General features: G+C 40.2%; 3 protein-coding genes across 4 annotated transcripts; all 3 read left to right on the forward strand.

The window, feature by feature from the left end:
* The first annotated feature begins 39 nt into the window (after positions 1–39).
* Positions 40–3,625, forward strand: LOC130164238 (E3 ubiquitin-protein ligase TRIM47-like). Its single transcript, XM_056368838.1, has 4 exons — positions 40–155; positions 1,490–2,134; positions 3,178–3,408; positions 3,532–3,625. Exons 2-4 carry the CDS (start codon positions 1,586–1,588, stop codon positions 3,556–3,558), a joined length of 807 nt encoding a protein of 268 aa, XP_056224813.1. The 5' UTR covers positions 40–155; positions 1,490–1,585; the 3' UTR covers positions 3,559–3,625.
* Positions 3,626–4,707: 1,082 nt separating this feature from the next.
* LOC130164235 (E3 ubiquitin-protein ligase TRIM11-like) lies at positions 4,708–8,627 on the forward strand. 2 transcript variants are annotated; one of them, XM_056368835.1, is made up of 7 exons: positions 4,708–4,787; positions 5,742–6,328; positions 6,450–6,545; positions 6,874–7,107; positions 7,279–7,426; positions 7,507–7,533; positions 7,621–8,627. In XM_056368835.1, the coding sequence occupies exons 2-7, from the start codon at positions 5,747–5,749 to the stop codon at positions 8,184–8,186; spliced, it is 1,653 nt and encodes a 550-aa protein (XP_056224810.1). In that variant the 5' UTR covers positions 4,708–4,787; positions 5,742–5,746; the 3' UTR covers positions 8,187–8,627. The 2 variants fall into 2 exon arrangements, with proteins under 2 accessions (XP_056224810.1, XP_056224811.1); XM_056368836.1 differs by having other exon boundaries at positions 5,745–6,328.
* Positions 8,628–8,810: 183 nt separating this feature from the next.
* Positions 8,811–24,119, forward strand: LOC130164889 (myb-like protein X). Its single transcript, XM_056369883.1, has 35 exons — positions 8,811–9,023; positions 10,234–10,709; positions 11,066–11,272; positions 11,758–11,839; positions 11,949–12,034; positions 12,114–12,200; positions 12,285–12,357; positions 12,465–12,550; positions 12,640–12,717; positions 12,790–12,862; positions 12,962–13,047; positions 13,164–13,247; positions 13,500–13,595; positions 13,843–13,971; positions 14,088–14,183; positions 14,490–14,565; positions 14,655–14,695; positions 15,270–15,362; positions 15,554–15,649; positions 16,454–16,541; positions 16,623–16,663; positions 16,782–16,865; positions 17,073–17,168; positions 17,435–17,516; positions 17,609–17,652; positions 19,078–19,203; positions 20,190–20,409; positions 20,572–20,663; positions 20,771–21,181; positions 21,675–21,770; positions 21,873–21,976; positions 22,115–22,223; positions 22,376–22,508; positions 22,603–22,629; positions 23,240–24,119. Exons 2-35 carry the CDS (start codon positions 10,236–10,238, stop codon positions 23,782–23,784), a joined length of 4,341 nt encoding a protein of 1,446 aa, XP_056225858.1. The 5' UTR covers positions 8,811–9,023; positions 10,234–10,235; the 3' UTR covers positions 23,785–24,119.
* The last annotated feature ends 302 nt before the right edge of the window (positions 24,120–24,421 follow it).

The raw sequence follows: 24,421 nt of genomic DNA on the forward strand, positions 1-24,421 counted from the left end.
AGCATCCAGGAAATGACAGAGTCCAGTAGGGCCGCCCTCGTTCCCAGCAGTGATAGGTGTGTCTACACCTGTTTGGAGGAAGAAACAACAGACAGGAGTGTAACTCAACACTGTAACAGCCTCAGGAAACACGGGCTGGTAGTTGCAAAAGAAAGGTATGTGAGTTTTCTGTTTTCATTTCAATGGTCTGAGATTTAGAAGTAAACTTTTGATTTTTCGCTGTAGACCTGTTTCAAATGGAAGTGCAAAGTTGACATAGAATATTTTTACAGTTTATTAGTTTATGTAAGTTTATGAAGGAAAAGAATAATCCCAGCCACTCAGAATGTTTAGACTGACATGTTAAGAACTCCACAACCTGAAATACTGTATAGTTTAACTTAAAATACTATTGCTGTATGTACTTCTGGCAACTGTAGGAATCAACAGGCCATTTTGAATCAATCATTAACCATCATCACAGAGAATCCTCAATTCTGATTGGCCGGAGGATGTTTACTATTTTGAAATCACGGCATGACTCTGATGTAGGATTCTCACCACTTTTCTGAATGAACATCATGTACAGACTGGGATTAATACTCATAGATGATGGAAATTATTCAGCCCAGGTGTGCTAGAGGAAGATCCAGTGTGTTTCGTCATTAAGAAATGAAGTGCTGATTTTGATCAGTATAAGCAGGATAATCCATTCTTGTGAATTTATGGCAAATTCTGTAACATAATGACTGTAAGTCAATGCTCCTCTCTTTACTATGGACAAAGAATGATGTTACCTACGCCCAGCAGCTGTCACACTACTCAGCTGACTCAGTCTGCAGTTTGATTGGTCTAAAACCACACACCATTGCTCTTAACCATACCATTTAAGAGACTCCTTTATTGCCCCATACAGTATGATGTAAGTGAATGCCCCACTGACGACTAACCTCACCTAAATTGCATATTGAGTAGATGATTTTATTTCTCTTAGCCTTTATAAATGTACTGTAAAGGTGTTGTGTGATGACCCTGATGGGGGTCATAGGCTTTCTATAGTTTTCACCTTTAATTCTACCTCCCTTCATCATGCACCCTGACTCCACTGCTATTAAGCTTAATGAGAGGCTGAGGCTCTAATCTAAGGGACTTATTTGTGTCTGTGTGACATTATTAGCCACTGTTCTATTAATAGAGGTGTGATTAGCCTGTGTTGATCACCACACAGCGTGTCGTCGATGGTCCCTGTTTACTTGCCAAACTGATATTCATATGTTGTCTTTTATCAATAAATGTATTAACCTTGACAAGCAGCTTTACATATAATAAGCTACTGTGGAGTGAAACAGAAAGTTATAGGCAGCTGTGTTCCGGTTATGTTGATGCCTGAGGCTGCTGTGAGGACTTGTAACAACAAAACACAGTCATCACTCATCCTCCCTAATCCACTTCCCTTAGCACTTGAAAATGTGTTAACTGCAGCTAATATAATACTTTGTTTTCTCTACAGATACACTGGATTCAGCATTCAATGGAATACATTATTATCTCTGCATGCTAGCGCCACACCACATCAGCTAGGTTACATGCATGTACGTGTACACATATGCAAAGACAGACGTTGAGTTTTGACCTAATGTCAGAGCCTCCTAAATGCTGCATCTGTCTGGATGAGTTCAGCAACCCTGCTTCCCTCCCCTGTGGACACAGCTTCTGCCTGGGTTGTATAGGAGAATACTGGAGGATCCATGGGGCCTGTCGGTGCCCCCTCTGCAAGGCCTTCTTCCTCACCAGGCCACAGCTCAAAACAGACAAAACAACACAGACTGAGGATGCAACTGGGCCTTTAAAAGCCGGGGAAGTTCCCTGTGATTTCTGCCCAGCGAAGTGTCGTGGAGCAGTCAAGTCCTGCCTGGTGTGCCTGGCCTCCTACTGTGACACTCATCTGGAGCCGCATTACCAGAGTGAAGATCTTGGGCGCCATCTTCTGATCAACGTGGTGAAGAACCTGGAGGACTCTGTGTGTAGGGTGCATGGGAAGCAACTAGACAGGTTCTGCAGGAGTGACCGAACATGCATTTGTAGTATGTGTGCCCAGACAGAACATAGAGGCCATCACATTATTCCTATTGACAAAGAAGCTACAAAAAAGAAGGTAAAGTCTAATAAAAAGCCCCACATTATTGTTGTGTAACAAAAGCACCAACAGGATAGACAGATTTTGCCAGACCAAACTTTGGACACTCATTAAAAGTTGCAAAATGAGGAACTTAATCATCATTAATGACATAGCCTTCCTCTTTCAAATTAAAAGCTGAATTCAAAAGAAAGAAAACACTCGTGGGTTTTGCTGCTACAGCTTTATATGGTCTGGTATGACCACTTGCTTATGAAGGCTGATGTTGGCAAGTCAGTTTGCTGACTTTATGCCTCTTTTCCACTTGTGCTACTGATACTGTTTATCTAAAATCCAAGCACCTTAAGTTTTAGCATCATCCCAGCACTGTCTCTGCCAGCTGCAGTGGCTGTTATTCAGCAAGTCACATAGTCTTGCTGTAAATCCATCCATCCACATCTTTATATCACAATGCTTTAAATCACTCCATTTGCTTTTAACATTTGATTTTCAGAAACGAATGAAACCGATACAGAACACTGGAAGCCTGTACACTGTTGTTTTACAAAGCTGGTGGTAAAGCTTGTATATGTTTATGGTTTCATGTTTGTGGTGGTGCTAAGAAACCTGAAAGCTTTCAGCAAATTTCTCATAATGGTATAAACATAATTTGTATGACAGTAAACAACAAAGTTTACACAACATCTGGTCTTAATTGTAAGAAATGAGCAAAAACCACTGGAATGACGCAATTATCTCAAACATTTTATTTCATACGTACACAAATAGACTGTGTTCCCCGATTACAGAACAAACATAGCATCTTTGAAGAGGAAATACACAATAAATTGCTCTTTGAAAAAGCTTTCCTGTTGAAGGTCTCACAATGACATAAAAGCAGATCTGTTTTGCATCAGCTATCAAGCCCAAACTGAGCTCAGTGATCAGGGTGTGGTCAGGATTGAAAATGAGAGAACAATGCAACAATGACATGAGCATTGGTTTCATTTTATATACATTACACTGTGTCTGTAGCTTGTCACGTGCAACTGTAGCCCTGCTGACATCATGTTTTCCCACAGGTTAAACTAAAATGGAGAAGGCTAAAACTTCAGCAAGCAATTCAAGAGAGACTGAGTAAGGTTGAGAAAATCAAGATCTCTGTAGACCGCAGTGGAGAAAATCCAAAAGAGGCATGGGCACAAAATAAAGAGCTCATCAAACAGCTGGAAGAAGAAATCTCCGAGCTGCAGAGGAAAAACGCTGAGCTGGAGCAGCTCTCACAGACTGAAGACAACCTCCACTTCCTACAGGTCTGCACCATGCTCACAAGTCAATACATCAGTAATCTGATTAATCACTTATTGTCCTTTTTTTGACATGACACACTGCACAACCACTGGTCCTTTAACTCAGTCTTCCCCTTGTCTCTACAGAGATTTCTACACACTACTATGTCGTAAAAACTGGACGGACGTTGACGATTCACCTTCGAGAGCGATGGAACAAAGATTATTTGCCTTTTTTTCTTTTCTAAAAAGGTTTTTAAAAAAATCCATCAGCATATAACAAGTTTGATGGTGTGTTTGCTTTAAAAGGAATAGTTTCGCCTTTTGTAAAATATACATTAATTGGAGAATTAACTGAGAAGATCGATACCACTTGCACAACTGTACAGTAAATATAAGGCTACAGCCAGCAGCCTCTTACAGCTTTGTTTACCATAAAGACTGGAATCTGTCAACTGTGATCTAGTAGCACCTCAAATCTTAGTAGTTAATCCATTATATTTAGTCTGTTTAATTTATACAAAACTTGTTGCTAAGCTAAGCTAACCGACTGCTAGCCTTATATTAAACAGACAGAAAAACAGTGCTAATGATCTTATTTAACTCTCCGCCAGAAAGTGAAAAAGCATATGGCTATACAGATTGTTTATTCCCTGTTGAACTGTAAGTAATTACCATAGTTTTCTTTCTTTTCTTTTTTTTTAAACAATCATTATGAGCAATTCAAATGTTAGTAATTTGAACAGATTTAGAGAATCAGTAAATCTCAAGAACTGCAAAAATGTCAGTCCACTAAACTCAACTTTATCCAGATAATGGCCAATTATTCATTGAGAATATCTTGTATGAATGTAACTTATGCTTTGGTGAATGATGTAATTTCTTTTAAGAATAGTGTGAGCTTACTTGCAGTACAGTATTTCAGTGTTTAAATGTTTAAGGTGTTTGCCCCCCCCCTTTTTTTTTCTTCAGACGATTGAATAAAATTTCAAACACTGTATTTATGCAATAAAGTACAGTACGAAAAATGACACATATCAGTACTTTCATATTGTGTTGGAATCCTGCTTTTGAATCAGGAACTGACAATGAAAATGATAGTTTCATTTCACTCTCAGTCTGCCAGTGAAATATGCTTTACATGGAGCAACAGTCAAATCCAAAGTTTTATTGCTCAACATGCAACACGCCCTGCAGGAGACAAAAACACACACGAACTTGCAGCTTGTTTGCATGCCTCTTTGAATAAAAGGAAATGAATGGCTTTGTTCTGAATGTGCTTTTGAACAGAAATGAAACTTAGGAGGAGGAGGAGGTGTCAAAGGAAGGAACTACACACAAACCACATAGGAGTAAAGAGTACGAAACAGACGCCTGGGAGATAAGGATAGCTAAGCTAAAAGGTAACAATTTACTCTAAATATACATTTCTTTTATAATATTCTTGTATTGATGCTCATTATCACTTTTACTTCAGATGACTGTTCCATTACTTTACAATGTAAGACATTTAGTTGTGAAATGAGCTGTCCTGTGGTGTGTTAGACAGAGTTTTGTCTGCTTCACTGATCATTGTTTGTTATTACTTCGGTCTCTGCTATTGACATTTAACGAACAGACAGACACACACACACACACACACACACACACACACACACACACACACACACACACACACAGACACAGCTGAAATATCCAGCAGGTGTGTCACCTGTAATGCCTTAGAGCTACAACAGTATCAGAGTGCGGATGAAATATGCTTTGTCATCTTGACTTTTAAAATTTATCCAGTAAAAAATGAATCTAAATAAGCAATGAGATATAATGTGATCTATAATTTTTTATTACCTGCAAAACCACACCTGTGTCCTGTCCATTCAGTCTATAAAAGGGAGTCAGCTGTTGCAACTGAGATAGAAGATTTGGATATAGATTTTTCCAGTGAAGTGCTTGATGCCAACGACGCACTAGGGGGTTAAATTGCACATGGACACTGAGGTGTTGATGGTAATTCACTGGTAATGATTTTTTAATTGGAGACTGCTGTCTGCAGTTAAGTTAAAAATTAAACTAAACAACAAGACCCGAGTGCCCATATCTGTGATTTCTAGTGTGAACATGTAACCTTTGAAAGAAGAAATTACACGCAAATTTAATATGTGAATTAATAAAGCAATAAATACAACCATACCATATAACTATACTTGGTGTGGTATGCTGCGTAGCTTACTGTAGATAATGTTAGCTAATGTTGCCAAATTGTCCCCAGTGAACTTCTTTGAAATGCAAAAAGTGAGCAGGCTGTGATCTGACTACTATATTATATTTCTAATTTACATCATGGTGCTCTCTTAAAGCAGATATGGCCTCCGCTGCTGCATCACCCAGTCAGACCTGCCCAATGGAGAAGCATCTAACATGCTCCATCTGCATGGATACATTTCAGGATCCTGTCACTACAGATTGCGGCCACTCCTTCTGCAAGAAATGTCTGAGCTTAAACTTTAATTACACCGACAGAGTGTGTCCCCTATGCAAGAAGCCTCAAAACAGACTCCCAGATGTGAACATCGTCCTGAGAGACATCGTCCATCAGGAAAATCTGAAAAAGACTGAAGAGGAAAACGATGATATTTACACTGGCAAGGACGGCGAAGTGGCCTGTGACATTTGCACGGAGCAGAAGCTGAAGGCCGTGAAGTCCTGCCTCGTGTGTCTTGCCTCGTATTGTTCGACCCACCTGGAGAATCATTCTTCAACTGAAAGGCTGAAGGGCCACAAGCTGGTGGCACCCGTGAAGAACTTGGATGACAGGGCCTGTCTGAAGCATGGACGCCCCTTGGAGCTGTACAGCAGGACGCAGCACAGATGCATTTGTGTTCGCTGTATGGAAGAAGGTCCGGAGGAGGTTGTCTCTACCGAAGATGAATGGGAGAAGAAGAAGGTCAATAAACATATGCAAAGCCCTATAATTTTTTATTCAAGTCTTGACAGCAGTGGATACTTACTTTAAGCTGTTGCTCGGCAAATTTGTGTTGTTGACCTCCCTTTTTTGTTTACTACAGGTTCAACTTGACAACAGCAAGACGGAATTAGAGGCAAAAATTGAGAAGAGAGAAAAACAATTGGGCGAGATTATTGAATCTCTAAAGAAGTGCAAGGTAAGCTGCAAGGGGGACAAACATTACCGATCCTGGACTCACCTGGAGTGAAAAGCCAATCAGACCAGTCAAGTTTAGCCTTTACAAACACTATGAAAGTTAAATGGAGGAACTGTGAAGTAATTATCCTGTCATACCCACATACTGATGCCGTATCTGGGGCTTTGATACGTGCAAGTCCCTTAAAAGGTACAGTTACACTTTTGTAGAAATAGAATTTAAACATGATACCATATGGCGTAGCGTATGTAGTATTAATGCATGTGTTGTTAAAAGAAAACAGGTTCAAATATCGAACAGACAATGCTTAATTTTCTCCTGTTTTCAGGACCAGCTGGACGGTGAGTGGTGGAATATTGATGTTGTGTTCACCGCTGTGCTTGCGATCGTGGAGGAAGCCCAGGCAAGAGTTCTTCAGCCGCTGAAGGACAGGAGGCAGGTTCTGGAGAAAGAGGCGGATGACCTCAAAAAGGAGCTGGAAACAGAGATCACTCGTTTCAAGGCGACCATCTCTGAGCTGGATGAAATATCTTCGCTTGAGGATCACATCCATTTCCTGCAGGTCAGAGGAAATTTCAAGCTTTGCAGGAATGTATGAGAGTTTACAGAAAATGACCTCTGAATCAATTAATGTGGCATATTATTAGATCTTTTTTTTTTGCTGGATTATCTACTGAAGTTTTGTTAGGTAGTGCTGTCTGTTGGTTGATCTCTTTGTCTTTCTGTTTCTCAGAGTTACCCGTCTCTTCAAGACCTGGATGACATCAAAGACTGGGCAGAGGTAGAGTTGGACACCTCCCTGTCTTTTGGTACCATGAGAAAAACTACAGCAATTATGATGGAACAAATTCAACAGGAGCTGGAGAAGCTGACGTCCATTGGTAATAGTTAAATCAATGGTGTTAAATGTTAAAAGAGTAAAAAAGAAAAGTAGATCTAAAACAATTTATTTATTCCACAGAACTTAAGAGAGTTCCAAAGTTTACAGGTACGTGATATATTCAATTTCTTCCAAATTGAAAATAAAGACTTTACTGTTTAGATCATATAATTACTTTGAGTTTGTACTGAACAGTGGACGTAAAGCTGGATCCAACCACTGCGCACCCACGCCTTGTTCTTTCTCATGATGGGAAAGAGGTGAAAGATGGAGGGGAGAATCATGAAGTCGATGATACACCTGAGAGGTTCGACAAGTTTGGCAGCGTCCTGGGGATCAACAGCATGACCACTGGGAAGTCATACTGGGAGGTGGAGGTTAGCAACAAGGCCGGGTGGGATCTGGGTGTGGCAAGGGGCGACGCAAACCGCAAGGGGAAACTCTCAGTGGACCCGGACAACGGCTACTGGGTGACTGTGCATTATGAAGACACAAAGTACGCAGCTATGACAGCGCCACCAGTTCGTCTTACCCAAGAAGAGAAACCTGAGAAGCTGGGAGTGTTTCTGGATTACGAGGAAGGTCTCGTCTCTTTCTACAATCTGACGGCTCAGTCTCACATCTACTCCTTTACCGAGTGTCCGTTCAGGGATGAGCTCTTCCCGTATTTCAGTCCGCATGTAAAACAAGATGATAAAAATGGTGATCCTTTGATTATTTCTGCTGTGAAACAATGTGAACAGGTAATGGATGAGTCATGAGGAGTGTGTGCGCGGACAAAGCCTGTGATGTAATTAATTAAACCGCAGAATAAGGTGAAAATTAATTTACTATATTTTGTAACTGTATTGGCCATGTTTCCAGTGAAATAACTGAAATAAAAAAGGCATGTAGTGGAGTTTTTGACCACTACTGGTGCTTTGGAGAAACCTTTTTGAGTCAGTTCCTGAGAGCATGGATTTAAACGGATGTAAGCAATCCAGGGTTCACAAGTTAAAGAATATATATATATATATAAAAATTGTTTGTCTATGTCTAAAATGTCTATTTTGTTTGGTCATGATAAAACCTATTGTGCTGGGGATGTGAAGTCTACATACTATGTATTCTTCTTACATGTGGTGTTATTCCAATTTGTGTTTTTTTCTTTGTGTTTTTCAATCTCAAAATCAAATTAAATAACATTTTATATTTAAAAATTATATTTTATTTTTCTGCCTCTTTAATTCACCGCTTGGAACAGATGTGTATTTCCAGGGGTGTAGTAGGGAGGGTGGGGGGCAGGGCACTCAAAAGACATGAAGTGTTTTTAGTATGACGGCTCTCCACGAGGAGGGGGAAAGAATGATTCATTCACAAAGAGAATCCCTAAAACCTTTCTGGATGTTCTGGTGCTCCTCCGGCCCACGGACCAGAGCGACACCGGTCTAGGTCTGTTTGGTGTATTTCACAACAACATGTGATCACACGTGGGTTTAGTAAGAAGTGGGCGTTTGGCGGGTTTTCTCTTTTGAACGGAAACGAAACTGAAAGCAGAAAAAAAAAAGACACATTGTGCAGTCAGAGAGGTAACAGAGGAGCACAGAAGAAGACACAAGGTAGGCGTCGTATCAATACATTTTATGAAAAGGTTTGTCTGTTTAACACAAACTAAGAAACGCTGTTAACTGACTTGCAGGTGCATTATAAGTTTTTTTTTTTATTGCAGATAAAATAATTTGCCAATATACCATCCTTATTATGTCTCGTCTTGTTTTCATTTATATGTTTTATTTATTTGTGTTCTCGGCCTTGGGCACCTTGAAAGGCGCTATAAAAATTTAAGTTATTATTTAAAAGTTTTAATTGAAAATAATGATGATGTCTGATGAATAGCTTTTTTTCTGGATGAGAGACTCACCAGAAAAAGAGAGAAAAAAAAGGCTTAACATAATGTTATTATATTATATACAGTTTATAGGCTGTTCTGTGAGTCTGTTCCTCTTTTATTCTAAAAGTACTGAACCAATTTGCACAAAACCTGGTGGAGGGATGGGGCACGGGCTTTGGAAGTCATTCAATTTTGGTAACTGGGCGGATGCAGGAATTTCCCTTTTCCTTATTTTTCTATCATAAGAGCTAGACAGCTGTGTGGGAACGTTTGGCCTCGGCTGAGATACGCCTTTAAATGAGTGCCAGTCTAGTTGAGAACATGTTTGTCTCTTTTATTTGCCAATTGAATTAATAGGAAAGTAATTTCTTGAAAAAGTATACTTTAAGTAGCTCTCTATCCAAAACCAGTGAATTAGATAAATAAAATGAATGTCAAATATATTTGAGATTCAGATGAAATTTCTAATATTTGCTCTACCTAAAAGGGAAGTAATACCTTGAATATAAAAAAAACACATGGTATAGGTGGAGAGAGGGAAGCTTGTCACTTTCACTTCCTGGTTTGCTGCAGCTGTTGCAGCCCCACCTCTTGTCATGATCATCTTTCTCATTCACGTACTGTATCTTTATGTGTGTCCAAATATAAACAGTACTTGTCTTATTATATGCTATCCCTGTAGCTGATTAGACAACAGTCAGATCAATGACTTTACTATTTATGCTACTTTTTAGAGCATTTATCATTATCCTACAGTTGTCACCTGTGGCAACAGTGGCCAAAATCACATTCAGTAGTCTCATCACTTTGAGTTATGTGTTTTTCATTTTATCAGACAAATATTACAAAGCGTCATTTGAAATGCCAAAAGTGAATAGACCGAGACCCAAACGCCATATTATCTCTCTAATTTACATCATGGTGCTCTCTTAAAGCAGATATGGCCTCCGCTCCAGCATCATCCAGTGAGACCTGCTCAATGGAGGAGTATCTAACATGCTCCATCTGCATGGAAACGTTTGAGGATCCTGTCACTACAGATTGTGGCCACTCCTTCTGCAAGAAATGTCTGAACCTCTGGCATGAGTACACTGACCTGTGTCCCATGTGCAAGAAGCCTCTAAGCAGAACCCCGGATGTGAACATCGTCCTGAGAGACATCGTCCGACGGCAAAAGGTGGAAAAGATTAAAGAGGAAGATGATGATATTTACACTGGGGAGGACATTTACACAGACCAGACGCTGAAGGCAATGAAGTCCTGCCTCGTGTGTCTTGCCTCGTATTGTTCGACCCACCTGGAGAATCATTCTTCAACTGAAAGGCTGAAGGGCCACAAGCTGGTGGCACCTGTGAAGAACTTGGATGAAGATTCGGAGGAGGTTGTAACTACTGAAGACGAACAGGGGAAGAAGGTGAATTAACATGGAAGACTATAATTTTTGATTCAGATTTTTACATTGTTAATATTATATGATAGAGTTGAAAAAACACCAAAAAGAAGTACACAAATGAACAGATCGGTGTGTATAGTTGTTAGGGTTTCATCATATTACATCGCAGAATGTGGAACTGAAAGGAGAATGTCTGAAGTTGGGATAGTGACTTGGTTTTGTTGTTTCCTGCAGGTAAAAAACTGAGGATCTTGACCTACCATCGCCACAAACAAGACAAACTTATAAACAACGCTAAAGCACTGGAACGAGAGGAAAAAAAAACAACAAATCTCATTGCACTCTAAAGCAACATTATGGTTTGTTTGTGTTTTCAGAGCCTCCAGGTTTGTCAGGTTTGTGGTTGGTCCAAAATGACGACTTATCGGGGCCTGAGAATTCACCAGGGGAAGAAGGGATGCATCCCGAAGGGAATGAAGATCCAGAAGACAGAGCAGGGCAACTGGCAAAAGCTGGGGGAAACGGAACCGAAAGTGGATCAACGGAGACGTCAGCCAGCGAAGAGAATGACTTTCAAGGAGGAGGTATGAGTTCTAGCAAACCATTTGTGCAGACAGTCATTGTTCCCAGAGGATGAATCCAGATGACTTTTCTGACTTCACGCCACCATGAGATTTGTGAGAAATGTCTCCACAACAATCTCAAATTTTGTAAACATTAATGCAACCCCCAGGATGAATGGCAATAACTTTAAAAAAGTTACTATCATCAAGTCATAACTGTAATTGTGCCAGTACTTTGATTTGTGACCAAAAACTAACAACCTTCCCATCAGCCTCAGGTGCACTTTGTGTCGAGCGCTATTTAGCAAATGTTAGTATGCTAACATGCTAAACCAAGATAGTTAACTTGACTTTGTATTCGTCAAACATCTGCATGTAAGCATTGTAATTGTGAGCATGTTGGTGTTTATTATTACATTTAATTCATTCATTGAGTCAGTCATCAGTATTATGATCTTGAATCAGTATTATCAACTTATCTTCAACTTTCCACCTTAACCTGATAGCATTTGCCAAAACCACCAAGCAGGAACGTCCGTCCCAACTCTGCAGCAGCAGCGGCCACAATCAACAATGGATACAATTCAGGTACGTACAAGATTATAATTCAGTTCAAACAAGGTTCTGTAATGAAACCTGAAAAAAAAAAAAAAACAGAAAAGCTAAGTCTGGGACTGATCGTCTTCTTTCACTGCAGCTTTTGCCACTTCCGAACGCTCTTCCCTAAGAACCGCAAGGTCAAATCCAGGCCATCTGCAGCAATATTTCCTCACCCTTCCACAGGTAAAGTAGATTCATGAATAGATGAAGTTCTGACTTCAAATTGACAGATAATGAAAAATAACGAGTAGATGGGATTAAGATCTTTCAGGCGAGTACGGCGCTTCCAATTCCTCCACCACCAGTAGTCCGACCTAAGGAGAGAAGAGTTAATCCAGCATTATCACAGGTACTTAACTGTTGGTTTTAGATGCTACATTTTAAATGTTGTTTTCTTTTAAAGTATTTTTGGTGACTTTTGTGCCTTCATTAGAGTGCAGACAGGAGAGCAACGACAGGAAGTCAGCGAGCAGCAGCAGCCACAATCAAGGATGAGCCTATATCATGTATGTACAGAAGAGGAATTAAGGTTTATTCAAAATGAAATTATTGAAAAATCATTCTGAATCTTAAAAACCATTTTGGTTAAAAATGCCAATATCCTTAATTATAGCATTTGCAGTTCCACAACCTCCTTTCCGAAGAACCCCAAGGTCAAAGCCGGGCCATCAGCAGCAATATTTCCCCACCCCTCCACAGGTAAAGCAGATTCACGGACAGTTGAAATTCTGACTTGAAAGTGATTACACAATGAAAAGTGACATGTAAATGGGATTAACATCTTTCAGAGGAGTACGGCGCCTCCAGTGGCTCCACCACTGGCAGTCCGACCTAAGGAGAAAAGAATTAATCCAACACTATCACAGGTACTTAACTGTTTACCTCAGGTGCTATATTTTAAATTTCATTTTTATAAACTGACTTATTGCCTTTATTAGACTGCAGACGGTAGAGCAATGAAAGAAAATCAGAGAGCAACAGCAGCCACAATCAAGGAGGAGCCCAAATCACGTACGTACAGGATTATGATTCAGTCCAAACAAGAGTGGGCACGACAGTCTGAAAAATAAAGCGGCTAAGGTTGGAACTGAACTCCTCCTTTCTCTGCAGCGGTTGCGATTCCACCAAGGCCTTTCCAAAGACCCACGTACCCGCCGTCAGCCTATCAGCTGCCAGATTTCTACACTGGTGTGCAGGTGAAGCAGATTTACTGGAAAACTGTCACCATGAAAAAACTCAATACAGTTCTTTCTATTCTGTTCTATTTTCTTTATTGTGTAATTTGTGATACCATTTAATTAATATCTTTCAGGTGAATGGTTTCGCCGAGGAGCGTCCATCAACTCCACCTTCAGCAACAGTAATGCAGCTGAAGGAGAAAGACAGGAATGATAATGTGATTATTAAACCATTATTTAAGGCCCTATATTACAATTTTCAGTTGCTCAGTGGGGCTTTGTGTGATGTATAAAAGGACATAAATTATATTAAAAACTGTTAGTGTGCAATTTTAGAAGTAGCTGTGACAGACACACCTGATGCTTTCTGCTTTTGTCCCATTTTGTTTCCATTTATTCAGCACTTTGTATCCCACAGGGTGTATTAACAAGATGCTCTTCTCATCTGTGTGTGTGTTCTTTCATTCAAGGCGAGACAAGAGAGACTGAAACTTGAATTACAGCAGAAAATTCAAATGAGGAGAGAAAAAATGAGTAACATGACACCAGCAGAGAGAGCCTGCGAGGTACTGCAGCTGTATATTTTTTTTTAACTCTGGATTCTTTGATTTCTGTTTTGAGCATTATGAATAGTGAGAATTATCAATGAATATCTTCACCTACAAGAAAGTTGTATAGAAGTTGTGTAGATATTTGTCTTGGAATTGATGTAAAGTGTAAAACCAGCTGGAAAAGACTTAATCGCATGTACTTCATGTTGCACTTAAAAGTGAAATGCTTCAATATTAGAAATTTTCCACGTCTCTCTGACAGAACATCCCAGATTCACCCAGGACCAGCAGACAAACTAATACTGCAGCAGCGGCAGCAGCAGACGCCACAACTAAACAAGATCCCAGCGTAGAAGGAACTCCTTTCTCTTCAGCCCCTCCAGTAACAGCGGTCGGTGCTCTCAGAATAAGACAATATACTACAGACAGTCTAATGGACCATGTCGGCATCAGCAAACAGCCCAGTGTTGTTATTATTTGTTGGATTAAGCGTCTCGTATGTTTCAGGCGAAGCCTCTGGCACGAAGGTTTTCAGCCACCACAGCCCAGGGAACAACAGTCCAACCAAAGGAGAAAGACAGGGAGGATGAGAAACTACCACAGGTACAGTACTAGTGTCTCTATTGCAGTGTATCCATGGCAATGTCCATCAGTCTGTCCAACCCCCTTTAGGCCAGTCTGAAATATCTAACTGACTATTGGATGCATTGCCATTAAATCTTCCATAGGTTTTCATTGTCCCCAGAGAATGAATCCTACTGACACTGAAACTGCGACTACTGATTTAATCTTTCCCATTGTCGGGATCTGCTGAGTTTCTGTTTCATATCAGTGTAAAATTAATCTAATCCAGGTGTAGACAGTTTGGCAGCAAATGCTTCAAACATTAAAATCCCGTCTCTCCGACAGCATGTGCCCGACTCACCAAGTACTGACCAAGCAAATACAACAGCAGAAGCCACAATAAAAGAAGACCCCGCATCATGTATGTACAGTAGTAGTATGGTGCATGCAACACAGGAACCTGCTCAATAATCAGGAAAATTAAACACTTCCTGTCTTCCTTCTTTACAGATTGTGAAACTGCTGAGCCGGATTTCTCCACTGGCATGAAGGTGCACAAACTATTTCATCACATCAAGCTAATTGCTCATTTTTATTCCCATACTTGTCTGTTTGGTTTCCTTGAAGCCCAGTTGTTGAATTTATCCACACACTTTAACGGCTGGTTTCTTTGCTGATAGTGTAGCAAATATTAGGACCTCATCTGTCAGGTATAAGAAACTTAGGAACCAAAATGCAGACAGACAAAAAAAGAGGTTTGGTGGGGGGAAAAAAGGTCATTTGATAAAGAAAAACCAAACTTACAACTCAGGCAAAGCAGAACTCAGAAACAGAATCAAGGTAAAAATCAAGAACAAAAACCAGAAGCTCTAAGAGACACAGGAGAAATGTGACTGGAGCAAAAACAAACTGACAAAGACAGAGGGGAAGACACAGGTGTGACACATTAGGGCGGGGCAGGCAATCAACAAAGAGGGAAACAGGACGAAAACAGGAAGTAAAATTGACCTTGAGAAACACAAGGAGCTCATCAAAATAAAACAGGAAATGACACAAATGTACAAACATGAAGAATCCTCCTCATGACATTATCACTTGAGTCCAGCTTGCACTTCATGTTTCCAGGTGAAGGATCTGGCCCAGATGTTTTCAGCTACCACAGCCCAGGAAACAGCAGATCGACCAAAGGAGAAACACAGAGAAACAATATCACAGGTTGTGTGTAGATGTTCCACCTCGCTGTGGTGCCAGATGTGATAGGTTCATTAGAGTGTACAGATGTAGTATTTATTTTTGCCAGTTTTATTCTTCCTGACCTTCTGGGTAGTAATTTACCATCTTCATATAAACTAAAGTTACTGTCTTGTTACTATATTTCGCTGGATACTTAAGTGCCTCATATGTTTTAGGAAAAACCTGTGGCTCTGAGGTTTCCAGCCACCACAGCCCAGCAAGCAACAGTCCAACCAAAGGAGAGAGACAAGGAGGATCAGAAACGATCACAGGTTCAGTACTAGCACTTATATTGTAGTGTTTCCATGGCGATGTCCATCGGTCTGTCGGTGTCGTCTGTCGGGGTGGACTGTCTTTCCGCCACTTTAGTCCAGTCTGAAATATCTAATTAACTATTGGAAGCATTGCCATTAAAAATCTCTCTCTCTCTAAATAATCTGTCACTTTTCACACAAAAACTCAAACTACTCCCCAGACAGCGAAAATAAATCCGGCCCATCGTTGGGCCACATTCTTGTCTTCTTCTGGCTCAGTATACGCCCGGTTTCACTGCCTGAATCTGGCCCACGTACAGCAGGATTTCCAGATGCTAACGCCACAGTGTGGCGCACACACAGAAAATCTTCTGGTTGTCAGCCAATACTGGAGGATAACAGCTGGAATCTGCCCAGATGTGGAAGTACATTGGCCAGACTAGGGGCTGAGGACATATGTTGGTCTAGAAGTTTCATTTTACTATCTTTTCCATTGTCAGGCTTTGCTTCTGTTCTCTGTTTTATATCAGTGTGAACTGAATCTCTTCGGGCTCTAGATGGTTTATTGGACAAAACAAGATATTTTACGTCGTGGTATTGGACACAGGGGCATTTTGTTTTCTGACATGTTAGACAAAAAAAGAATAACCGATTAATCTAGAAAACAACCAGCAGATTAATCGATGATGAAATCCCTGTAATATATAACACCACAAGCATTAAATGATACTTTTCAAGAAGATCATGCACTGAAACTGAAACTGCAATAATCAGTTTGGTAGCAAATCCCTCAAATATTAAAAATCTGTCTCTCTTTAACAGAATGTGCCCGACTCAACAAGTACTGACCAAACAAATACTGCAGCAGCTGCAGCAGCAGAAGCCACAACAAAAGACGAGTCCACATCATGTATGTAGCAGTATGGTGTGTTCAATGCAGGAAATTGCTCAGTAATGAAAATGAAGCTGTCACTGTCGTCTCTCTCCCCAGTGGGTGAACCTGCTCAGCCTGATTTCTCCACTGGCATGAAGGTACAGAAACCTCCTGACTTACTGGAATATGTTGTGGAGCAAAAACAATTTCATCACAACATATTTTTAATAGTTCATGTCATTGTCATTTGGATCTGAATGTTTAACCTGTTTTCAGGTGAAGGAACTGGCCCGGATGTTTTCAGCAACCACAACCCAGGAAACAGCAGGCCGACCGAGGGAGAAACAAACACTACCACAGGTTGTAGATCCTCTGCAGATCTTATGTTTCACCTCATTATGGTGCCAGACGTGAGAGGTCTGCTGGAATACAGAAAGTGATCAATGTTGTATTCTTATATTCTCCTGTCTTATTTCTTTGTGAACTTGTTTAAAGGTTACAATATGCAAACTGTCCTACAGTTGCTCCAGGAGTCATTGCGATACTTAATTGCCTCATATGTTTCAGGCGAAGCTTCAGGCTCGGAGGTTTCCAGCCGCCACAGCCCAGCAAACAACAGTCCAACAAGAAGAGAAAGACAGGGAGGATCAGAAACTATCACAGGTAGCCTACAGTCATTCACAGTAAAACAACTCCAGCGACACATTTTTCATCTTTTCCTATGATGACACATTGAACCCTGGGAAATTGTCTGGGGCATTTTTCGCTGATTTCTGACATATTTTATAAAATACAAATATTGAATAATGAATCAATGAATAACATCATCTATATCTATAGCAATTTATGTACTGAATTCCCTAAAGGAAATAAATTCAAAGTAGTAATCAGTTATGTAGCATTATAAACTTTGTCTCTTCCTCTGACAGAAGGTGCCAGGTTTAACAGGTGCTACCACTAAAATGAATCCTACAGCAGCAGAAGCCACAACTCGGGAAGATCCCAAATCATGTATGTGTAATGGCTTATTCAACACAGGAAATGAATAGATACGGGAAAATGTAAGAAGTGTGATTGACAGTGACCTTCCTCTGTTTGAACAGCTTGTGAACCTGCACAGCTCTCAGATTTCTCCACTGGCATGAAGGTACACCTAATTTGTTTTATTACGGTCCTTTTTCAGCTGTCGCATGCACACTTCTACGGGTCCAGTTTACATTGAGTGTTTTTCAGGTGAAGGAACTGGCTCGGATGTTCTCGGCTACCACAACCCAGAAATCAACGGTCCGACCAAACGGGAAACACTGAGAAAAATGAAAACTGGCATAGGTGGTGGATCTACTGTAAATCTTATTTTTCATGTCACTGTGGTGCAAAGGCACCGCTGGGTAGTTCTTCAAGTGTTTTCCCCCATCTGTGTTCCCATTTAAACTTTTTCTTTAAATGATATCCTCAATATTAGGCCTACTTAGCATTCAAACACTGGGCTCTCCCGCACAATATAATGATCCTGTGTATCCTATGCTATTTGCTATCAATTACACGGAGGCCAGCTTAACTCTATGCTGTATGTTTGTTGTTTGCAAAAAAGGTTTTCAATGTGGTGGCTAATGTGCTGCTACATGATTATTAAACTGTGGCCAGATGATGCTAAGATGCCATTAGCAGGTGGTGGGAAGGCTGTTTGTGTTGGTTGCTGGGTGGTTGCTAGGACATATAATCAGTAGGATACTTGTCTTACAGCCAAAGCTTTTTTTTTTTAAGAGAGAAAATAGAAGTGAGTTCTCTTACAAATAAAAGGTTTACAAGATCGCTTTATTTGGTCTGAAATGACCAGTAGCTTATGATAGCTAATGTTAGCAAACCTGATGTATATAGGCTACTGCGGCTGACATTTAGATTCCTTACTTTATAATTCTTCTTTACTTGTGCTACATTAATTGTATTTTAGCTAAATGCTAAACTGCTGTTTGGCTAAATTACAGACAGGAAGTTAGGATTATCCCATAACTGTGTCTAGTAGCCACAGTGGTATGTGGTATGATCATGCGTACATAGTGTTAGAAAACTAAGGTGGAGTCACCTTTTGTGCATACAACCCATTACATCCTGTGTAAATACCTCATGTGCATCATATCAAAACTTATGAGAACTTATGATAAAAGCCGTTCTTTTCTGACCTTCATAAATGCCTTATGTATGAAAGAGAATTAGGACCACATGTGAAAAAAAATTGTATTTTAAAGTAAAAAAAATGTACATGGCCCTTATCCTCTTCATTACCTATCAGATACATATTAGAGATTCTGTTTTTTCTTAGCTCTGGGATAATGAATATGGGAGTCACTGGGAATGTAATTTTACTATCAGCTGTACAGAGCATATTTTAACTGTCTATTTCAATACATTTGTTAAAATAAAAATCTACCATTAAATATTTGAGTTGTAAATACCATACATGCTGTTGCATGTTTAAATGATACGTCAAGTCATCCAAAACTATGACTGGTGTTGCGTAACATTTTAAGGATTGCAATTAGCCTTTGTGCTGCATGTAAAGCTATAAGGCCAGTTAAAAGAAAGCCTGCGGGTGGTTTTGCATGAAACGAAACTGAAAAAGCTGAGAGTGAAGAGAGGAGAAAAGTCAGGGTTGAAAAGATCATTCATTCAGAGGAGCATCGGAGAAGCAGAGTGGAAGGTAAGCTGCTGGAAGTCTGATCTGATGTTATTATAACTTTAAAGACACTTTGTGATAACTAGTTACGATGAAAGAAAAAAAGGTCACGACGCAGCTTATATGTTCAGTGATTTATGTTCCTGTATGAGAACAGAATAATGTCCGGATGACGAACGAAATTATATTTAAAAACTTTTGCACCTCGAACATCAATTTGAGACGTGTTTTAAAAGTTATTTGAGGTCAGTTTATATTTATTTGACAAGATGTTATGTCAAAAAAATAAACATTTAAGCCGTGTGACCCTACATACATACAGGTTGTATACTGTTTGCAGTACAAACTAATGATATGGCAAACCCAGAAACCGCAGGGCTCAGGGTGTGAACACAATACAGGGAACAGTGTGTGAATATAGACTGTCCTTCCTGCTGCTGGTGAAAACCATGTTTCCTGTAGTGAAAGTCAATCCACCTATGCTTATAGTGTGACGCCAGTAAAGGAGAGAAATATTTTTGTGGTTGGTTTAAAGTCAAACATCTGAACTGGATTTTTTTTTTAAAGAATTATAATCTATTGTTTTTCTCCACTTTTCTCTGGTCTCCATGTCTTACTGTTATTCAAAATTTTCCACCAATAAACTTTGATTGGACTTACTCCATAGTTAAAGCTAATGGCAATGGCAATGTTTTCTTGGAGGCTTTGTCCATCAGGAATAGTCCATACTGTATCTTAGCATAGTGTACAATATACTCAGTGCCACTAGAGGGCGACTAAGTACTGTCTATCTCAGTACATCAGTAGATCTAACAATAAAAAGTTATGGTGGACTTGTGAGCATTAAAATTTTCAAATGAGGATTTAATTCCTCCTCAAAATTTCTCTCTCAGGGAATAAAGCTTTAAGACAGGTGTCCCCTTGTAGAGTGAAATAGGGGATGTAATTTTAATTTATTCTTTTTTATATCACATGTTTGATGCATTAAAATATACCATTTTTTTCTACAGATACTCAACACATTCGACATGGAGCTCCAGGTTTGCTACTGTGGCTGGTCCAAAGTGACGACCTACCACGGCCTGAGAATTCACCAGGGGAAGATGGGATGCACGCCGAAGGGAACGAGGATCCCTGAGAACGAGCACTTCGGATTTAACAGATGCCATCCTGGGTTCATGACACCAATCAACCTGGAAGAGGATACATCGGCCGCCCGTTGGATGTCTGGTGAGTTGTTGCACTTGCTGAAAATGTCAGGTGGAGTAGAGGGACTCACAATAACAAGGGTGAGGGAAAAAGCCCCATTAAAAGACAACAGAACAAGAATACACATATAGAAACAACTGAAAGCAGCGTTGTTTTAAAGGTGGCCATGCTCTTTCTCTACAGTCTTTGAGACTCCTCAGCGCTCTCAAGTTCGCCGAGCGCTCGATTTCTCCCCTGATGCGAGGCAGGTGCAGCAGACCCTTCCTGTGTATCACGTAAGTACGACTAGTTTGACTTCATCAGTAGATCCATTGCTGAGGGAAAAGGTCTACTGTACTTTTTTAAAGATTATGTTCAGCATTAATGCTAAGTCTGTCCACAGGAGAACAAGATGGAGAAAGAACGGGAGAAAGAACGAGAGAAAGAACGGGAGAAAGAACGGGAGAAAGAACGAGAGAAAGAACGGGAGAAAGAATGGGAGAAAGAACGGGAGAAAGAACGAGAGAGAGTACGAGAGAGAGAACGGGAGAAGGAACGGGAGAAAGAACGAGAGATAGAACGAGAGAAAGAACGGGAGAAAGAACGGGAGAAAGAACGGGAGAAAGAACGAGAGAGAGTACGAGAGAGAGAACGGGAGAAAGAACGGGAGAAAGAACAGGAGAAAGAACGGGAGAAAGAACGAGAGAGAGTACGAGAGAGAGAACGGGAGAAAGAACGAGAGAAAGAACGAGAGAAAGAACGGGAGAAAGAACGAGAGAAAGAACGGGAGAAAGAGAGGGAGGCTCTACTAAAGGTACGACCCTTCTAATAATACAGAATATTGTTTTAAAACTAGCAGCATGGCTCTATAGGATCAGTTTATTGGTTCATTGGTACCATGGTTGGTCTTTCACTTTGGTCCAGACAGAAATACCTCAAAAACTATTGCATGGATTGGCATGAAATCTGGCAAAGACACTCGTGGTCCCCAGAGGATGAAGACTGAAGACTTTCGTGATGCTCTGACTTTTCCTCTAGTGAAATGTCTCAATATCTACTGTACCTAGGCACCATCACCAGGTCATTGTCAGTATGTTAGCATGCTAATGTTCAGCTCATCTCAGAGATGCTAGTATGGCTTTAGGCACATGGTGCATTCGTGTGCTCGTCGGATAGGCCCAATTCCCAGTTTCTGCAAATGCGATGTGACCAACTAACATGGATTTTCCCAGTTGGAGACTCGTTTTTGCAATTATTCTGACGCCACATGAATGCATGAATACTTGTACTTTGTGTTTTCATTCAAGGCAAGACAAGACCGTATGAGGGCTGAGTTACAACAGAAAATTAAAATCAGGAAACAGCAGGTGGCCGAAGTCAGATTATCTGTAAAAGGCTGCAAGGTAAGGTTCAGCAAATTTTCCCTTTTTATTTTTTGTTATAGTTTTAGTTTTAGTTATAGTTTTTATTTCTTTAGCATCTCCACTGTCCATTACTCTTTTCAGGTTAGCTTGGATTCCGAGTGGCTGAAGATCAACAGTGTATTCTCCGAGGTGAAGGACGCTGTGGACGATGCTTGGCAGAAAGCCCTTCAGCCTCTGGAGGAGAGGTCAGTTCTAAGTAGCTCACAGTGTAGAGCAGAAACAGTGATGACTTTTGATCGATTAGGTCAGTCAGTGCTAAAAATGTAGCACAGTCAGACATTTTATTTGAAGTAACTGCCTAATGTACCGTATGTTACTTTTAGGAGACTTAAAGTAAAGAGAGAAGAACAAGATCTGGTCCAGAGGCTGGAGAGAGAAATTGATAAACTGAAAACGAGCATCGATGAGTTGGACAAAAACCCAGACTTGCAGGTGAGCCCCCAGGTATTCTGGCATTTTTTAAACATAAAACAAAAACGCAAATAGAAAACTTTTTGATCAATTGTCATTCTGTCTTTATTTCTGATTCATCAAAGTGATTTTAAACTGACAACCTGACATTTCCCCCTAACAATCACAAACAGGTCTCTCTGGACGAATCTAGAGATTGGAAAAACGTAAGTGTTGACACTTCATTCTCCTTCGGCACCCTGAGAACTACAACTTCAGCCATGATGGAACAAATTCACCTGAACCTGGAAAAGCTCTCCTCTGTTGGTGAGTCCTTCCTTCTATTTGTCAGGGTTCCTATTTCATTTAATCAAGATCTGGATAAAAGTTTCTCACCTTGATGTAATTTGTGTCTCTGCAGAACTCATGAGAATCCCCACGTTTGCAGGTGCGTTTATATCTGAACACATTTTGCAGCCTCCGTGCTGTATGTGGAGTGGATATGTTCTGTCATACCATGTATCAAAGGTCATTGTTACAAAATTTTCTCTGAAAAAAAAGAAGAAAAATCAAAATTTCCACAACTGACCTAAAAATATTTTTATTATTACTCAGTCTACAGATCCTAGAATAACATGTTTTCTGAAAAACGTGTCAAATGAAAACTGGCTGCAAACATTACACCTGTTTTCTTATACAAGCAGGAAAAAGTTTGTACCAGAAACAGTTAATTTCAATAGAATCATCACAATTATCTTGTAGAAGCAAAAAAAATTAAATTAGGAACCTTCCTAAGCGAAAAAGACTGTTGGACCACAGCCCTTGTTTCACAAAAGTAGATATTTCTAGATGTTCACCAGTCGAACTTCAACATTACGTGTTTGTTTGTACTATGGAGAAAGAAGTAGTATTTCAATATTTTGCAGAATAGTTGAGCCTAAATAAAGATTGCTTTCATTAGTTTGAAGTACAATGCATCAGCATACAGTATATGTGTGTAGTATTACCCATTTGATATTTTTATTATTCTACTATTCTACTCTTGTACTCAACTGCAGTGGATGTGAAGCTGGACCCAACCACTGCGCATCAATTTCTTTTTCTCTCTGATGATGGGAAGAAAGTGAGAGACGGAGGAAAGACCCGGAAAGTTCCTGACACTCCGCGGAGGTTTGACATGTATGGCAGCGTCCTTGGGATCAACAGCTTGACCTCTGGGAAGTCATACTGGGAGGTGGAGGTCGGCAACAAGACCGGGTGGGATCTGGGTGTGGCAAGAGGCGATGCAAACCGGAGAGGGGAACTTTCACTGAACCCGGACAACGGTTACTGGGTGACTGTGCATTATGAAGGCAAACGGTACGCGGCCCTGTCAGCTCCGCCCGTCTGCCTTCCCCTGAAAGAGAAACCTCAGATGGTGGGAGTGTTTGTGGATTACGAGGAAGGTCTCGTGTCCTTCTATGATGTGACGGCTCAGTCTCACATCTTCTCGTTCACCGAGTGTTCGTTCAGCGGTGAGATCTTCCCGTATTTCAGTCCACATCTCAAACAAAATGGGAAAAACTCAGATCCTCTGATTATCTCTGCTGTGAACAGGCAGTAGTGGTTATGAAGTGTGTGGGTGTGACGGTCGGTTAGTAACTTAGTGTGTAGCAATATATATGTATGATGTATGTATCACAGCATCTAAAGCTACATATAATATTTGGCATTTGTCAGATGTCTATTATTCTTTTTATTCACTTCTCTACCTGGCTCTTTGTATCTATTGTATATAAGGTGATGAGGAAATGACCTTTAATGTAAACTCTATAGTTTGTACATCACATTAGTGATATATCAAAGTTTAAATATCTTGAACTGGTGTGGGAACATTTTCTATATTTCCATTTTTGTGGTTTTGGTATAAAATAAATAAAGAAATAAAATGATGCATTTGCTCACATCACACACCACTGAATGCCTCGTGTGCTTATTTGTTTTCTTGCCCCCGATGGGTTGTGGTTAATGTGCAGTATCTTTGCACGAACCCTCAAGAGCCACTGCATTCTCATGCATGTGTTCTCACCACAGTGACTCAGCTTCACACATAAGCTTCCCACAAAAATGCATTTTCTCACATACCAGAAAGAGCAGTTACTATTTGTCAGTCCATGCACCTTAGTTTATACTTTTATTCACTGGTAAAGAGAGGAACAGTTTTGGTTGTACACAGTAACTTGAGTGTCATGTAGTACCTT

This window comes from Seriola aureovittata, chromosome 23 (genome assembly GCF_021018895.1).
Source record: "Seriola aureovittata isolate HTS-2021-v1 ecotype China chromosome 23, ASM2101889v1, whole genome shotgun sequence".
Taxonomy (NCBI): Eukaryota; Metazoa; Chordata; class Actinopteri; order Carangiformes; family Carangidae; genus Seriola; species Seriola aureovittata.

Bases quoted from the DNA above. Each gene is read 5' to 3' on its own strand.
- LOC130164235 (XM_056368835.1), top strand. From the start codon at position 5,747: ATGGCCTCCGCTGCTGCATCACCCAGTCAGACCTGCCCAATGGAGAAG. The intron at 6,546-6,873 runs GTAAGCTGCAAG...TCCTGTTTTCAG, and splicing joins AATCTCTAAAGAAGTGCAAG to GACCAGCTGGACGGTGAGTG. The intron at 7,427-7,506 runs GTAATAGTTAAA...TTTATTCCACAG, and splicing joins GGAGAAGCTGACGTCCATTG to AACTTAAGAGAGTTCCAAAG.
- LOC130164238 (XM_056368838.1), top strand. From the start codon at position 1,586: ATGCAAAGACAGACGTTGAGTTTTGACCTAATGTCAGAGCCTCCTAAA. The intron at 2,135-3,177 runs GTAAAGTCTAAT...GTTTTCCCACAG, and splicing joins AAGAAGCTACAAAAAAGAAG to GTTAAACTAAAATGGAGAAG. The intron at 3,409-3,531 runs GTCTGCACCATG...TTGTCTCTACAG, and splicing joins ACAACCTCCACTTCCTACAG to AGATTTCTACACACTACTAT.
- LOC130164889 (XM_056369883.1), top strand. From the start codon at position 10,236: ATGGCCTCCGCTCCAGCATCATCCAGTGAGACCTGCTCAATGGAGGAG. The intron at 15,363-15,553 runs GTGTGTAGATGT...CATATGTTTTAG, and splicing joins GAGAAACAATATCACAGGTT to GAAAAACCTGTGGCTCTGAG. The intron at 17,517-17,608 runs GTATGTGTAATG...CTGTTTGAACAG, and splicing joins TCGGGAAGATCCCAAATCAT to CTTGTGAACCTGCACAGCTC.